The sequence below is a fragment of the Apteryx mantelli genome, chromosome 11, assembly GCF_036417845.1.
Source record: "Apteryx mantelli isolate bAptMan1 chromosome 11, bAptMan1.hap1, whole genome shotgun sequence".
Taxonomy (NCBI): Eukaryota; Metazoa; Chordata; class Aves; order Apterygiformes; family Apterygidae; genus Apteryx; species Apteryx mantelli.
In genome coordinates this window covers 24229357-24246648 of record NC_089988.1, presented here as the reverse complement: position 1 = coordinate 24246648, position 17292 = coordinate 24229357, and the positions used below count along the sequence as shown (strand labels likewise).

At 55.1% G+C, this 17292-nt stretch overlaps 1 protein-coding gene across 1 annotated transcript; it reads left to right on the top strand.

Moving 5' to 3' along the window:
* Nucleotides 1–1454: 1454 nt before the first annotated feature.
* Nucleotides 1455–2045, top strand: LOC136993037 (olfactory receptor 14J1-like). The gene has a single exon (XM_067303054.1). It carries the CDS (start codon nt 1455–1457, stop codon nt 2043–2045), a length of 591 nt encoding a protein of 196 aa, XP_067159155.1.
* Nucleotides 2046–17292: the final 15247 nt, after the last annotated feature.

Sequence of the window (17292 nt, the reverse complement as noted above, 5' to 3'; positions counted from 1 at the left end):
ACTGAAATTCAGAGCAGTATCTCTGCGCCCCAGGGTGCTGTGTGCCTGGAGCAGTGACTCTGCTGCCCACAAGGGTCAGCACTCAGCCTGCCTGGGGAGCTCCCCACGGCAATGTGGGGAGAAGCTCTGGGTGGGAGGAGAGACCCGCAGCAGGGCAGCTTGAGCCTCCTGTCAAGAGGATGCCGAATGGGTCAGGTCTGCCTTCAGCTCCAGCTCACTCCCAGGACATTTCTGGAGGGGACTTTCCAAAAGGATGGTCAGGGCAGGGAATACATGAAAGAGAAGGAGCTGTCATGAGTCTGTGCTTTCAGTTTGATTCTCTTTGGGTGGGGTGAAATGGGATTGGATCTGTCAGCTTTAGACAGGGGACTGAGACAGTGACAGTGAGAGAGGAGCAGCTCTGGGAGGGACTCAGCAAATGCCTCCATCCACCCCTCAGCCTAAGGACAGAACCAGCATCATCTTTCCAGCCTCACCATGGTTTCTCTCCCCTGCTCCATAGCACCTGCAAACACAGAGGTGCCCTGGGCAGCGTCCTGCCCCCGGGAGGTTTCTGCAGGGCAGAGCTGAGCTCTCAGCAGGTGGGATGGGGTGTGTGAGCACTGAGAGGGGAGAGACGTGGGGACAGAGAAACAGCTCCGTGCAGGGATGGCTCCAGGCAGCAGAGTCATGCTCCAAGTGTGAGAGGAAACTGTCAACTCCAATGTCTCCTCTCCTCTCCCAGCCAGCACAGCCCTCTGCTCTCAAGGCTGGTGGGTCCTGCGCAGGATTCATTTCCTCGGCTGAAAATCCCTTCAACATAATGAGTGGATGAAATCTGACCAGAACTGAGAATATAAAAGTTAAGTCACCCGTGTTCCCATCTACACAGTGCTGTCAGTTAGGGCTAACTCCTCTGGAGCTCTCCTCAAGTCAAACTCAGCAACCACAATCCAGACCTCAAGCGATGGAGCTCAGTGAGGGTGCTGCTGAGAGGGGGAGAGGTAATGCGTGCGTGTTTAGGGTGGGGGGTGGGGACGGTCATGAGGAAGTGGTGCTCAGAGAAGTCTGCCCTAACTTATCAAGGTCTCTTCTTCCTCAGACAGTCCCCCTGTGCCTCAAAGGAGCAAATGTCCAACAGCAGCTCCTACAACGAGTTCCTCCTCCTGGCATTTGCAGACATGCGGGAGCTGCAGCTCTTGCACTTCTCGCTCTTCCTGGGCATCTACCTGGCTGCCCTCCTGGGCAACAGCCTCATCATCACAGCCGTAGCCTGCGACCACCGCCTCCACACCCCCATGTACTTCTTCCTTCTCAACCTCTCCCTCCTTGACCTTGGCTTCATCTCCACCACTGTCCCCAAATCCATGGCCAATTCCCTGTGGGACACAAGGGCCATTTCCTACTTGGCATGTGCTGCTCAGGTCTTAAGTTTTGCCATTTTCATGTCAGCCGAGTATTCTCTTCTCACAGTCATGGCCTATGACCGCTATGTTGCCATCTGCAGACCCCTGCACTACGGGACCCTCATGGGCCCCAGAGCTTGTGTCAAAATGGCAGCGGCTGCCTGGGCCAGTGGTTTTCTCCATGCTCTCCTGCACACTGCTGACACCTTTTCAATACCACTCTGCCAAGGCAACACAGTGGACCAGTTCTTCTGTGAAATCCCCCAGATCCTCAAGCTCTCCTGCTCAGACTCCTACCTCAGGGAAGTTGGGCTTATTGCAGTTAGTGCCTGTTTAGTCTTTGGGTGTTTCGTTTTCATTGTGCTGTCGTACGTGCAGATCTTCACTGCTGTGCTGAGGATGCCCTCTGAGCAGGGACGACACAAAGCCTTTTCCATGTGCCTCCCTCACCTGGCTGTGGTCTCCCTGTTTGCCAGCACCTCATTTTTTGCCTACCTGAAACCTCCCTCCATCTCCTCCCCAGCTCTGGATCTGGTGGTGACTGTTCTGTACTCCGTGGTACCTCCAGCAGTGAACCCCCTCATCTACAGCATGAGGAACAAGGAACTCAAGGATGCGCTGAAGAAACTTGTTCACTGGGTACAATGTCAGTGCCAATAACTATCCCATGTGCTTCCACTCATCGTGCACAGCGATTTTGGCAGCAGGGCTCTGTGTTATTCATTTCTTTCCCCCCACCCCTTACTTTTCTCTAGTCCATTCTTGTAAAAAGAAAAGGAAAAAAAGGGTTTTGGTTCATACCACTTGTCCTCAGGAATCTCTCATTTGAATCTTACCCAGATGCCATGCTGAAGCAGGAAGCCAGGCTTCCCCCTTCATCAGCAGAGAGGGGGGAACCTCAGAGCCTGCTAGTCGGAGCTCCCACGGATGCCCCCAGTGCAATGCAGAGAGTTTCCCTTTGCAGGGTCTCTTTCGGCACTGACACCAAGGGAACTCAGGGGCACAGAGTCAGGCTCAGACGAGTACAGGTGGGATAAGACCAAGACACTATGGTCATGGCTGTGCCTGGCCCTGCACCTCTCGGGTCCTGACCTGTCCCTGTCCCTGTCCTGCTGACCTGACTCCACATCTCTACCTCGGACCTGTCTCCAACTGTAGCCAAGAAAGCCTTGGCAAGGGAAGCTGGAGTCCAAGGAGATCCCAAAAAAGGCTGTAAATGCAGAAGGTGACCCTATATCCATAGCAGCAACTCCCTCCTGACAGCCAAATCAAAGTTGTCAGGAGGGCTTCAGATTTGGGCCCTCTACCCAGGGAACACTGCATGCAGAGTCTTAGCTGCATGAAGAAGCAAAAGCAGTCACTGGGGGTCTGATTTGATGATGCCCAGTTATGACAGCAGGTCTTTCTGTGTCACAGCTTGACTGTTTATGAATCATTTGCAACTGGTTCCTGCTAGAAAGAGGATGTTGTCAGGAACAGCAAGCGTAGGGCTGCTCCGTGCAGCAAGCGGAGCCGGGAGCTGAGGGTGCCTGCAAGGCAGGCAGGACAGGGACCCACCGATGAGACGTGCCGTCCCACAGTGCCTGGACAAGAAGAGCAGAGCAGGTTTGGGGATGGTAACCAGGGTCAGGCACACTTCAGCAATGGCCAGACAAGACTGGAGGGCTCCAACCAGCCCTGCTTTGCATGGGAGCTTGGACTGGAGACCTCCAGAGGTCCCTTCCCACCAAAACTCCTCTGCGACTCCATGAATTCTTGCTCCTCAGCCTCTGCTCTGGCACGGCTGGCAGGGGGATGAGAGCACCTGGGGCAGGGCAGAATGAGCTCGCTAGCTGAGTGTCGGGGGAAGATCCAGAGGTCCCTGCCTGGCTCAGCTCTGGGCTTTGGAAAGCTCCCTCATGCACCCCAAGAGACCCCATCTGCCTCTTCCACCCTCCCTGTGCCCCCCTCCCATTGGCCAAACCGGAGTCCAGCATCGCCTGGGTACTCTTCCCCATGGGGAGGAGAAGAAGAGCTTTCAGCAGCCCCACACTCACTTCTCCACCCCTGGCCTTTGCAGTTGCGTGTGCCTGGCTCTGCCTACTTCCCTTCACCACAGTCATGGCTGCACTGAACCCATGAAAATCCCAGTGCTCCCACCCGGGAGTGGGCATCCACCCCTAACCTGGAGCCTGACCGGCCACAAAGACATCACCCGTCCAGTGCCCTGGCCGTGCAGACAAGGGCAGTGGTCTTTGCCCCAATTTCCCTGCTCCTCCCCTGATCCCGGCAGTGTTGCTGATATGCCCATGTCAAACCCTCCTGCTGCCAGACTGCCCCGGGCCTGAGGCAGCTCCAGCTCCCTCCAGGGCTGTGCTGGAGGCTTTCAGGAGTGGGCTGAGGTGGGGCTGGCAGTGCCAGGGTGGGTCAGGAAAGGGCAGCTCCCCTCTGCCACACTGGGGCTGGGGCTGAGGCTGGGCCGGGGGGTGGGCACAGCATTTCCCTGAGGAGCTCCCTGAGGAGTGGCTCCCGGGGATCCTTCACCTCTGCCCTGGCAGCAGCACCAGTGCTCAGGGTGTCGGGGTGGATGTGCACAGAGGATGGAAGGGGCACGGGCTGCCCAGAGGGAGCATTGAGACCTTGTCTATGCACAGAAGGATGGAGTGAGGAAAGGCAGAGCTCAGCTGGAGCAGGCACCAGAGACCTCAGACATGGAGAGGTCTGTGCTATTATTAAATGACTCTTAAATAATCCCCCAGAGTCTGGGCGGTCTGAGCACCTGCGCCATGCCCATTCTGGGCTGGGCCCCACTTGGGGGTCAGCAGACAGCCGAGCTCCAGGATCTGCCGGGCTCTGGTGCAGAAGAGAGGCCATGCAAGGCTGCCCTTTTCCCCTCCGTCGGGATACAGTGACCTGCAGGAGGACGCAGCTAGCCAAGCACCACCCCACAGCTGGGGTGAGCAGCCAGTGCTGGAAAGGGGTGATGTGAGGGGCTGATCTGGGACAATGGCCCTGGGGCAGCTTCCCCAGTGTGTCCATGCAACACAAGGAACAACCTGGGCTCTTCTCTCCTGCACCCACCATGTGCTGGTGCCTTTCCCAGGAGACCTGCATTTGCCTTGCAGGTACACGGCCAAATGCTCCCACACTGCTGTTCACACACAGTAGCTGCCTGCTGGCATTTTTTCCCTCCTGGGCCCTTTCCAGCCCAGCCCAGATCATCCCCAGCTCTCCCCACCTTCCCTGCCCTCTCCCCAGCCCACCCACCAGAGCAGCCCAGGCTGGCGGTGGCCCCCAGCAGTGCCCGTTACAGGGGACTGCAGAGCTCTGGGCACTCACTCCTCAGCCACAGCCCCTCTGAAGGGCACAGCAGCTCCTGGGGGGCAGAGAGAGGTGTGAGCCCATCGGCCCCAGGGCTGGGGGCCAGCAATGGCACAAGGAAATGGAGGCCACTCACTCCATGTCTCCACTGCTCTCATCACCAGGAGATCCTTAACCCTGGCTGCCTGCAGCCCCTCTGGGCAGCCCCTCTCCCCAGCACAGCACAAGAGTCCTGGCCCCGGGGCTCCTCAGGCAGCTCCAGTGACAGGGCAGCCTGCCCCGAGCTGACACACACACAAACAGGTTTTCATTTATTCTTTTCCACAAACACACAATTGCTGCTTTGCTCTTCTCTGGAGACATCCCTGCTCCCCAGAGAGCCTTTCCCCAGGTCAGTGTGTCCGTGCTGGCCTGCCTGGCCATTCCTGCAGCCCTCCCCTGTGCTCCCTGCAGGGATCCGGGCTGGCGGTGCTGCTCTGCAGGGCGAGCGGGCTGTGGGGTCCCAGGGTGACTCCACACTGGCTGTGCTGGTCCAGGCAGACCCAGTTGGCCCAGCATCATTGCACCTGACACCCCCCCTCCCCAGTGTCTGTGTATATGCAGGATGCTTGGAACAATCACAGGGCATTTCACATTTTTCAGGATGTGTTCAGAGGTGTCATTAGACCCAGCCCACTCCCTCTCCTGAGATTTGGTACGTTCCTCAGTTTGGCCCTTTACCTTTGGTGACTCCACATGGTTTTGGGAGTCTCCACTCACTGCCCATCCCCGGCACACGCTGCCCTGTAGATCCCCTCTGCTCTCCGGGTGGCTCCATAATCCCTTCTGGAAGGATGGGCATCTGTGACCAGCCTGGTAATATGTGGGAAAGTCCCCGGCAGATACCTCTTGACCACTCAACCACTCCAGGGACACTGAACACCCACTGGGCACCCTAACACATCACCCTATGAGTGTATCCCCCTTAGCCCATGGAAAACCCAGGCACAGCAAGAGGGCCTTTTCGAGTGCAATTCCCTGAGCACATTCTTGGCTCCAGCTTGGGAAGAAGAGCCCAGTCCTCAGGTAGTGTACTGATGAAAACCCCTTTTATAACAGAGATGCTGCAAGGGAGGCCAGCTCTGACACAGTGCTCGGAAGATTTACAGATGGCCTCTGGGTCAGACAGATGGGGTTTGTGCCTCTGGAGAAGACATGAATTCAGACGTTTGTGTACAAACATGCTTATCACAGACAGAATGCCCAAACCACAAATGTTGCCTGAGATTGCTTGGAAATTGCTTGTGAGGAGACATGGGCAACTTATTGCTGCTGAAACCGCACCAGCTGAACCAGTTTCTTCAGTGCCTCCTTGAGCTCCTTGTTCCTCATGCTGTAGATGAGAGGGTTCATTGCTGGAAGCACCACTGAGTACAGAACAGTCACCACCAGATCCAGAGCTGGGGAGGAGATGGAGGGGGGCTTCAGGTAGGCAAACATGACAGTGCTGATGAACAGGGAGACGACAGTCAGGTGAGAGATGCACGTGGAAAAGGCTTTGTGTCGTCCCTGCTCAGAGGGGATCCTCAGCACAGCAGTGAAGATCTGCACGTAGGACAGCACAATGAAAATGAAACACCCAAAGCCTAAACAAAGACTAACCACAATAAGCCCAACTTCCCTGAGGTGGGATTCTGAGCAGGAGAGCTTGAGGATCTGTGGGACTTCACAGAAGAACTGGTCCACTATGTTGCCTTGGCAGAGGGGTATTGAAAATGTGTTCCCAGTGTGCAGGAGAGCATGGAGAAAACCACTGGCCCAGGCAGCTGCTGCCATTTTGACACAAGCTCTGCTGCTCATGATGGTCCCATAGTGCAGGGGTCTGCAAATGGCAACGAAGAGGTCAAAGGCCATGAGAGTGAGGAGATAAAACTCTGCTGCAAATAAAAAAAGGAAGAAAAAGACCTGGGAAGCACATCCTGAGTAGGAAATGGCCCTGGTGTCCCACAGGGAATTGGCCATGGATTTGGGGACAGTGACGGAGATGGAGCCAAGGTCGAGGAGGGAGAGGTTGAGGAGGAAGAAGTACATGGGGGTGTGGAGGCGGTGGTTGCAGGCTACAGCAGTGATGATGAGGCTGTTGCCCATGAGGGCAGCCAGGTAGATGCCCAGGAAGAGCGAGAAGTGCAAGAGCTGCAACTCCCGTGTGTCTGCGAATGCCAGGAGGAGGAACTCGTTGAGGGAGCTGCTGTTGGACATTTGCTTCCTTGGGGCTTTGTGGACTGTCCAAGGAGGAAAAGACAGGGGCAAGTTAGAGCAGGCTTCTCTGAGCCAAACCCACTCTGTTTCTCATAGAAACCCCCACCTTTCCTCTGTCCTTTACCTTCGCTCAGCTCCCTTTCTGCAGCTCTGTTTAATGGAGGTAAATGGAGGTAAATGGAGGTGTCAGACTGACCCTGCTATGTGGTGGAATACCTGGGGGTGGGTGCTGGGAGCTGGGAGTGGGGGACTTGGTCCAGGTACCAGTGGGAAGTTTCTCTGTTTCCCATGATGAGAGCTGAATACAGCTGTGTCTGAAGGAGAAGACCCTTGTGAGAGATTCATCTGCCCCAGGCTTGCCCTCTTGAACAGAGGGGTCTGTATCTGAATCAGCCACACCAGCTGCCACTCCAGCAAGGCAGAGAAACAGTCATGTGAAGGCAGGGGGTGACCTGACCCTTTCTAGATGTCTGTGCCAATGGGATAGACCCTGTCCTCGCACCAGTTTACCATCTGTGCCCTTCCTGCAGGCACTGCAGAGAGAATGGGAAGCGACTAGCTCTGATGCACACATGCTGCAGCAGATTATGTCCACCGCGTATGTGGAAGGGCTGTTCAACATTTGGAAACCCATTTTTCCCTGCAAAATAATCAGTGGAGGAGTCTGAGGATACACACACGCACACACACACACACACATATATATGTATGTTTGTATTTTAGATGCCTCCATCTCCCAGTGGGAGCATTCTTTGAGGCAGTGGAAAACTGGCATTTCAGCTGCTCTAAGCATGTGCCCTTGTGCACCCAAAGAGCAAAAAACCCTCTGTGACTTTGTATAGGGTCACGGGACCTGGTCTGTCCAAGAGTCTTGCCCCTCACTGCCCCGTACTTGCACCTCACTCGGATGAAGGACAACCACACACACAAATTCCTCTAAGAAAGAAACAGGACTGAGCTGGGAGCGGAGGAGTTCAGTTTCACAGTGAAGATTTCCAAATTCTTCGCTCTCAGCCCTGAGATGGAGAGAGTGATGAAGAGTGTGACAAGGTTTCTGACTCACATGACCAGACCAGGGACTCTCAGATCTTACAGAAATGCTCCAGGGAAGCTGTGCTTTTCCGGAGGGCAGCTTGCAGCTTGACAGCACAGCCCCAAGAAGCAGTCAAGGGTCCTAAAGATGGACTCTCCCAAAAGGAGAGTCAGCTCATTCCCCAACGTGATGAAATGCATTGCCAGGAGCCTCACAGGTTGGAAGGGGATTGGGGCTTCTCACTGCCAGGAAGGGAACACCATGCAGGACACACATGGCCGGTGTCTTAACTGCAGCTGAACACCCCCAAAAGGTCTGAGAGAAACCTCAGCAAGTCTCTTCATCCCCACCCCAGCCTACAGACAGCACCAGCATCACCTTCTTGGCCTCGGGAGGGTTTGCCTGACCTGCTCCTTAGAACCTGTAAGCACAGAGATGCCCCTGGACAGGGCCCTGCCTGTGGGAGGTTTGTGGAGGGCAGGAATGAGCACAAGGAGGGTGGGAGGGGGTCTGTGAGCACCGACCAGGAAAAGACACTGGGACAGAGAAAGAGCTGCCAGCAGGGACAGCTCCAGGCAGCGGAGATGGGCAGGCAATGAGAGGGAAGTGCAACCAGAAACATTATGGGTGGATGGAGTTGAGCAAGTCATGGTCAGGCCCTGCAGTGCCGACACCTCCCTCAGGGAGCTCAGGTCTCTCCTGCAGAAACCTCCCAGTAGCAGGGCACTGCCCAGGGCCATCCCCATGGTTGCAGGTGCTAAGGAGCAGGTCACATAAACCCTGAGGAGGCCAGCAAAGGGGAAGCTGGTGCTGTCTGTAGAATAAGGGGTGGCTGGAGGGACTTTCAGAAGTTCCTAGCAGACACATTGGCTGCTCCAGGAAACTGTTAATGAGTCTCAGTCTGTTGTCCAAGCCTGACAGCTCCATTTCCATTTTCCCCTTGCCAGGTGGTAGGAAATGTAAAGCACCATGTCAGGAAATTGGCTTCTCTTTCAGGAAGTCCCTGCCTTCGCTTTCCTTTTGAAAAGTCCCCTCGGAAATGTCCTGCGCATGAGCTAGAGCTGTGAGCAGCCCTGACCCATGCAACACCCTCTCAATGGGAGAATGAACCTGTCCTGACAGAGGTCATTCCTCCCACCCAGAGCTTCTCCTGGCAGCACCGTGGGGAGCTCCCTGGGCAGGCTGAGTGCTGACCCTCGCAGGCAGCAGAGTCACTTACCATGGAACACAGCAACCTGGGGTGCAGGGACACTGCTCCGAGTTACAGCCCTGGGCAGACCTGTGTGCACACCCCAGCTTCACACTCCTGCACCTTCCCAGGGAGAAGGTAGTAGGATGCCCTGTCCCTGAGATGGTATGGTAGAGAATCCCTGCTCTGAAGCAGCTCCTCCTCCTCTGCACTGCAGAAGCCAGGAGAGAGAAGCTAAAAATCCTATCAGTGATGAGATGGGATGGGTTCAGAAGACCCCTGCAGGAACCTCAGTAGCATTGCCCTGCAGCCACAGACTTACCACGTCAAGGGCTGTGAAGATTTCTCCCACAAGGAGCTCTCCTCTCTCCTCCCACTCCACACTGCCTTGCACTTCTCTCTGCCTTCTCTCCTCTCATGTCAGCAGCAGCAGGCAGTGCCCGGAGCCCTGCTGCTCTCTGCAGAGGAGCTGCTCCTGCACACACCTGTCTCTGGGCAGTGCTGCCAGGTTGCCATGAGCTCCCTCCATCCCCAGAGCCTGGCCCCGCTCAGGAGCAGAGGCCCAGCTGAGCTCATGAATTTCTCTGTCCCTTGTGCTCCCTCCTCCTGGGAAATGTTCACTGCAATAAACTAAAATAATCACTCATGGTCACCCTCTAACTATTGAAGGAAGACTGATTCCAGGATTGGAATTTGTCTCATCAGAGGATGGTTGTCTATGCGAAGTGGAAACATCAGCACCTGGAAGCCCCTATTCCTATGCCTTCACTAGGCAGGACACCTAGACAGGGAGAAGAAGGGAGTTCATTTCCCCATGGTTCAAGTGTTGATTCAGATGAGTCTGTCTGGGCACCTTAAGCCAGGTTAGAAACCCCTGGGCTGGAGTGGGATTCAGATCCCTCCCGTGAACTCCACAAACACACAGAAGGCTGGATTCCCTTTGCCAAACCTGAAGTGAGCACAACAGAGGTGTCTGCATGGGAGCTCCTTGTCTAAGCTCCTGTTGTAATCACTGGAGATGGAGGGTGGGAGTCAGCTGGTCACACACAAACATCTGGTGACATTGGCAGAGACAGAGGTGGTCCAAGGCATGTGTCAGTGTTTGCTTGCTCTGACAGAGCAATTATGACACCCACATCCTTCTAGAACCTGAGTTGGGGGCCAGGTGGGGAATGGCCTTGGCCATCTGAAATGACCCTAGATGCCTACTGCAGCTAGAGCTCCACTCACTCTGAAGCTGAGACACAAGCAGATCTGTACAATGCAAACAGCAAATGCAATTCAGTGCAGACACTGGATTCAGTGACATAAAGATAGGCCATAGGCAGGGCCATGGCCGATGCCTGGAGTGTCCAGCACAACCCCAGATCTCTAGCAAATACAGCATGGGACCTACAGGAAAGGCATGTCCTTTTGCAGTGGTTGCTGGGAAAGCACCCCAGGGCCTCTCAGGTTTCCTACCAGTGCCCAAATAACTGAATTCCACCACTGCCTTTAGGCCAAGTCCATCCCGTCTGCATCCAACAGTGTTGCATAGATGGGAGGCACATCACGCCAAGGTCTCTGCTCTAGTCTCTGCACTCTCAAACACTTCCAGCTTTTCTCTGCATGAACTACTTCTCATCTCCAGATCATGTGAACAGGACTGCTAGTGGAGTCCACAGGCTGGTTGGATCCCAGGACATCCAGGCCCAGGGAATTTTTCAGTGGCACATGTCCTGCCTGGAGGTTGGTTCACCTCTGTCACAGACCCCAAGGTGCTACAAGTCAGCTCAGGCAGCCAGCCCCTCTCCTGGCATCCCTGCACAGTCCAGTTCTGTTTCTTGATGGCCTTGGGCACTGCAGGCTTTGCTCTCTCAGTGGGAAGCTCATTTCACCATTACATTGCCACCTGCTATCTATGACAGCATGTCTCTGCTCTGAGGTGGGGCCATTGCACACACAGTGTCCTCGGCCCTTGGGAACATCTTTCACCTTGACTGGTCTGTGCTCTGTGCCACAGCTGAGGCTCTGCAATCCAAATATACACAAGTGAATGCAGCCTGGAACACAGGCGTGACCAGATGGAGATGCACAAGGCAGATAAGGGTGATGCTTTCCTGGATCTGGAAACTGCAAATAAGGAGGAAGTGATCAGGGATAGGATAGTGTCAGACTTGCCTACAGTGACCACAAGAAAGTGGAGTCCCAGATCCTGAGGGGAGTGAGGAAGGACACTAGTAGAGTACAGACCCTGGACTTGAGAGGAGCAGACCTTGGCCTGTTCAAGGGACTGCTGGGGGGGAACCCTTGGTCTGGAGGAAGAACCTGAGGTGAGGGGGGTTTCTTTTGCTTCTTTTTTGGGAACAATTTCCTGTTGTGCAGAAGGAAAGACTAGTACCCAGGATGGATGTCCATGCATCTGTTCTGCATCTTCCTTAGTCCTGGCATTTCTGTGTATATACAGCCAGATGCAAGGCCCCCTGTACTTCCTTTTCCTCCTTTGGAAAACTCATCTGATTGATAGCAGTACACCTTCTTGTCTCCAGTGTCTTGCTGGCCAACTCCTTTGCTCACAGCAATCAATGCACTGCGCTCAGTTCCTGCTCTGCTCCAGGAGTGATGCAATTTTCCAGACCCTTCTGGTCCTTCGCAGAAGCACAGAATGGTTGAGGTTGAAAGGCACCTCTGGAGATCATCTAGTCCAACTCCCCTGCTCAAGCAGGGTCACCTAGAGCACGTTGCACAGGATCACATCCAGGTGGGTTTTGAATATCTCCAGAGAAGGAGACTCCACCACCTCTCTGGGCAACCTGTTCCAGTGCTCTGTCACCCTCACAGTGAAAAAGTTTTTCCTCATGTTCAGATGGAACTTCCTGAGTTTCAGTTTGTGCCCGTTGTCTCTCGTTCTATCACTGGGCACCACTGAAAAGAGTCTGGCCCCATCCTCTCGACACCCTCCCTTCAGATACTTGTACACGTTGATAAGATCCCCTCTCAACTGTCTCTTCTCCAAGCTAAACAGGCCCAGCTCTCTCAGCCTTTCCTCATAAGAGAGATGCTCCAGTCCCCTAATCATCTTTGTAGCCCTTCGCTGGACTTGCTCCAGTAGTGCCACATCCCTCTTGTACTGGGGAGCCCAGAACTAGATGCAGTACTCCAGATGTGGCCTCAGCAGGGCTGAGTAGAGGGGGAGGATCACCTCCCTCGACCTGCTGGCAACACTCTTCCTGATGCACCCCAGCATACCATTGGCCTTCTTGGCCACAAGGGCACATTGCTGCCTCATGCTTAACTTGGTGTCCACCAGCACTCCCATGTCCTTCTCTGCAGAGCTGCTTTCCAGCAGGTCAGCCCCCAACCTGTACTGGTGCATGGGGTTATTCCTCCCCAGGTGCAGGACCCTGCCCTTGCCTTTGTTGAACTTCATGAGGTTCCTCTCCGCCCACCTCTCCAGCCTGCCCAGGTCTCTCTGAATGGCAGCACAGCCCTCTGGTGTATCTGCCACTCCTCCCAGTTTTGGGTCGTCAGCCAACTTGCTGAGGGTGCACTCTGTCCCTTCATCCAGGTCATTGATGAAGAAGTTGAACAAGACTGGACCCAGTGCTGACCCCTGGGGGACACCACTAGCTACAGGCCTCCAATGAGACTCTGCGCTGCTGATCACAACCCTCTGAGCTCTGCCATTCAGCCAGTTCTCAATCCACTTCATTGTCTGCTCATTTGTCCCGCACTTCCTGAGCTTGCCTATGAGGCCAAGCACAGTCCCCAGGGTGCAGGATCCAGAGATGGTGTGAGGGACTGAAGAACCACCTCTCAGCCCATCTTTGTGGGCAGGAATGGGTCTGGGGTTGTGGCTCACCAATGAACCTCATGGCTTCCTCCTGCAACGATGCCTCAGGGTTCTGCAAGTACAGCAGGCTCTGGTGCAGGTACTGCTCTACTCTGCTGCTGTCCCTCAGCAGCTGGAGACAGCACAAGGCCAGGGGGTTGGTACCGAGCCTCCCCAGAAGGCCAGGCCTGTCCCTCCTCGCAGGATTGGCCTCCTCTTCCTTCCTGTTCATGACTGCCAGCTAGAAGCTGTGTGGTACCGAGGTTCAGAGGGAGCAGAGGACAGAGTGTGCATTTCCTGAGAGGCCTGCAGAGCAGCAGAGACCAGGAGATGCCACCACAGCTGAGGCAGGACACTCTGTCCCCATCATCTTGGCAAGGCTCCAAGCCTTTCCCAACCCGGAATGGGAAGATGCAGCTTGGGTCTGTCCCTCGCTGAAGGCAGAGGCAGCTCTGCCTTGTCCTGGGGGACTCAGGAAGTTGGGCCTCACAGTGACATGCATTCAAAGGGACACTTGTCAGCAGCCCTTGCTCTGATGCTCCAGCCCACCCAAGGGATGTCACCATTGCTTCCCAAAATCCCTGGTCCAAACCTGGGCCACTCCTTGGATCTGGTCACTCATGTGGAGGAAGAGTGAGACCAGGCTCCTCTGCACGTGCTGCTTCATGCATCGTTCGTTCCTCCCCATCACAGTCTCCATCAGGTCTTTGCAGAGGAGGATGGAGAGCTCTCGCAGGGAGCTGTCTTCCTGTGGGCAGGGAGGAGAGGAGGGGAGGCCTCAGCAATGACTCCAGGAAGCGGGCATGAGAAGAGGGTTTGCCATTGTGAGGCCTCACCCTCTCCAGGCACAACTGTTCCCCATCCCAGCCGGAGGTCAGAGCTGGGGACAAGCCTCTGTGGAGGCAGCCTGGAGAATGAGGGTTGTCGGCAGCAGCCGGGCAAGCTTCCCTGGGCTCTGTCTCCCTGTGCCTCTGGAGGGAACTTTCTGGATTTCCCTAAGACTCCATCAGGGCCCTCTTGCAGGAGAGGATGACAGAAGGGGACAGCCCTGGGACATGGCCTCTCCCTCACTCTCTAGCCTGCTCCTGCCTCTTTGTTCATCTCTGCCCCAGGCCAGGCAAGCACCACATGGAGTCAAGCATGAGACAGAGCAGCTGAGGGCAGAGAGGGGGCTGGTTTGATCTAGTCCCACAGCCCAGGACACCAAGGCCAGCACAGGGAATGTCACAGGGAATGTCAGAGGGACACACAGCACCCATAGCCACACATACAGACCCCTGGACACGCCAGGAGAGCCCCTGCCTCTCCCACTAGCCTTCCATCATCAAAGCTGGCAGAAGCTTCTCAGTCAGCCGCAGAGCAATAGGGATGGAGCCCTTCTGGTGCAGGGGGCTGAGGATGTTTCTCAGCAACATCAGGCTTCCCACACGCATGTCCCTGCCAGCATCCTGCAGCCACTCCAGGATGTCTGGGAGCAGGCTCTGCATTCTCCTTGCCTGTGTGAAACACACAACTTCCTTTCAGTGAAGCAAGGCCAGACCACCCTGCCAAAAGTGCTCTGGGTGCTGACTTCCCATCAGGGCTCAGTGTCCGGGGCCAGGGCTCTGCACACACCCACAGCACAGAGGCTGCAGTGCAGGGCAGAGATCTCCCAGGGGGCCCTCAGCACGCTATGGCCTCTATTTGGAGGAAGGCTGCTGCCTCCAGGCCCAGGAGTAGCCAGCTACGTTAGCCTGACCCTGTGCTCTGCCTCATCGTCCCTCTTGTAGCGTGACTTTGGCCACAGCGCTCCCATGACTGAGGCCGTTTGGAGCTGGCTTGCTTGGTGCTGGGCCTGGATCTCTGCCTAGCACAGCCGAGACATGCCACCAGCGGGAGCTCTTCCTGGTGGGCATTGGTGCCTTTGTGCTTGTGCAGCACAGCCAAGTGCCTGGCATGAAAGACTCAGGGCAGATGAACACCTCCTGGCAAGCCCCAGGCTGCCAGCATGGCTTCACCCAGCTGCCCCCTGCTCACCATCTCGGGTCTCTGCGACAGGCTCATGAGGACTCTGAATGCCAGCCCACGCATCTTCAGGCTCTGACTTTGGACATAGCTCTGGAGGAGCGGCAGGATGGCATCATCCATAAGGGCAATGTCAGGGCAATCCAGCAGCTGAAATGTACACAGCAATGAAAGATTGGCAGAGCCGGCAGGACTGCATGCATCGGGCAGCCCTGGATCCCACCCACCTTTCAGGGCAAGGGCACCAGTTCCTGACAAAGCTCAGCGCACAGGCAGCAGGGATGGTGGAAACACCCCCAGGCCCTGCTCCCAGCCCTGGGCATCACAGCACCCTGCGCACACCACTCGCCTCCTCCTCCCATCCTCTGAACCCTCTGCAGCCTCTGGTTCCCATCCCTTGGAGGAGCAATTGAACACAGAGCTGCCACAAAGGAGGCACGAAATCCAAGTGTTTACAAGTGGCAGCCCAGCAGAAATGAGCCAATGTCAGGGCGACTAAGAGGAGTGCCCCAGCTCCATTGCCCCAGCTCCATTGACCAACATCACCCCACAGCCATGTGCACAAGCCAGCACAGCATTTAGAGGCACCTCCAGAGAGTCACCACTTGCCATGAGGCCCACCTCAATGAAGAAAGCCCTGGTGGGCATCTGACAAAACTAGTCCTCCCTTCTCAGCAGCCTTGCCAGCTGCTGCAAGATCCAGTGACACCGGTGTCTCGGAGCCCCCCCTCACCAGTCTGGCAGCAGGAAGAAGGCACTGGTGGTCCTCAGCTGAGCAGGCAAACCTCCTCTGGGATTGCTCTGCCCTCTCTAGCCATTTCCCCCCAGCACAGGGCAAGGCAGGCCAAGGCAGTGCTTGGCACACAGCACTTGGCACGCAGCTTCAGCAGCCGGTGGCATTTGCTCATGGAGGCGGCTCTTTCTCTACCACACTTTGGCATTGGAAAGCCAGGGTCAGTCATCATCAGGTTCCTTTTGGTGGGAGACAAGAGAAACACCCTTCCTACATGGAAGTCATGGCCTTCCCACACATCCCATTTCCTGACCCCTTTGGATTCCTCTCCCCCGGGGCCCTTCCCATGTTCTTCTCTGCATCTTGCACCTTTCCTGGGGCTCTGTCCTTGGTAGCGCTGCAGGCAGACGGTCCCCAATGCTCTCTGTGATGGGAGTCCAGGCCCCACAGGAGGGCACTCCAGCTCTCTGGGAGGTGACCACTCATGCGAGGGACCCTCTCCCACAGCTTCTAACACCAAATGCTCCCCCAGCAGCTCTCAAAGATGAGCAGCAACGGGGCAGGGAGCTCCCATGGCCATTTTGCTGTGCGAGCCCTTGCCACAAGTGCTGAGGCTGCAGCCTCTTTCTTGGAGAGCTGGGGTTCCCCTTCACCCACAAGGAAGGACATTGTGCAGGGCGCCCCGAATTCAGGGAAGAGGTGCTGGGGGAGAGCAGGGTGGAAAGGGCTGTACCTGGCCCTGCATGGTTAGAATTGGAAGAAGATGCCTGTCCATTGCCTACAAAAATTGTTGTAAAACTTAAAAAAAATTACCTATGCTTTACAAAAGCAAAACAGCTTGTCTCATGTGAATTCAAACAGAAATTTCTCTGGGGTGACTATTAAAATTTAGAATTTTTTTTAGGGTAGAAGCAATCCTTCTTTTTCAAACCCTTGAGGTTTGTGTTCTTTGAATTTCATACTTGACCCTATTTAAGACTAGGAGCCTCTTTTCATACCTACAGGTGGTTATTTTGACAAAGGCACCTATGTGCATTCTAGTCTGACAGCCTAGAACATCTTCTGAGAAACTGAACTCTACTTGCATCTCGTGTTGTGACCAACCAATTCCTGCCATGGAAGAAGGTTCAGGGAAGAACGTAGGCTGTGATGGACCACAGCTGCTGCAAAGCAAGTGGAATTTATCTCAGCACAAAGAGAACCAGAGGGTGGCCTTTTTTTAGGACACTCCAGACTCATGCAAACACCTGAAGGCTGGAAATAAATTCTTGCCAGAGCAGAAATATTTATCCGTAGAGGGAATGTGCACCCCACCTGAGCTGCAACTGAACTAGCAAGCCTTGCTGGTTTGAACCACTGGTTTGCTACTTTCCCCTTTCCCAGAGAAATGCCATCTGATAAGGGAACACATTTTAAGAACAAAGAACTGCAAACGCGGTGTGCTTCAAACAAAGATCAGTAGACTTTTCGCCTATGGTATCAACCTCCAAGTAATGGGGTAGTAGAAAGATGGAGTGGCCAACAGAAACAACAGCTGCACAAGAGTGACTCTTCTCTCATAGAATACTTCTAAGTGGGGATCCCATTTGTGGGAAGTTG

Excerpts from the sequence above, each read along its gene's own strand:
- LOC136993037 (XM_067303054.1), top strand. The coding sequence starts at position 1,455 with ATGGCCTATGACCGCTATGTTGCCATCTGCAGACCCCTGCACTACGGG.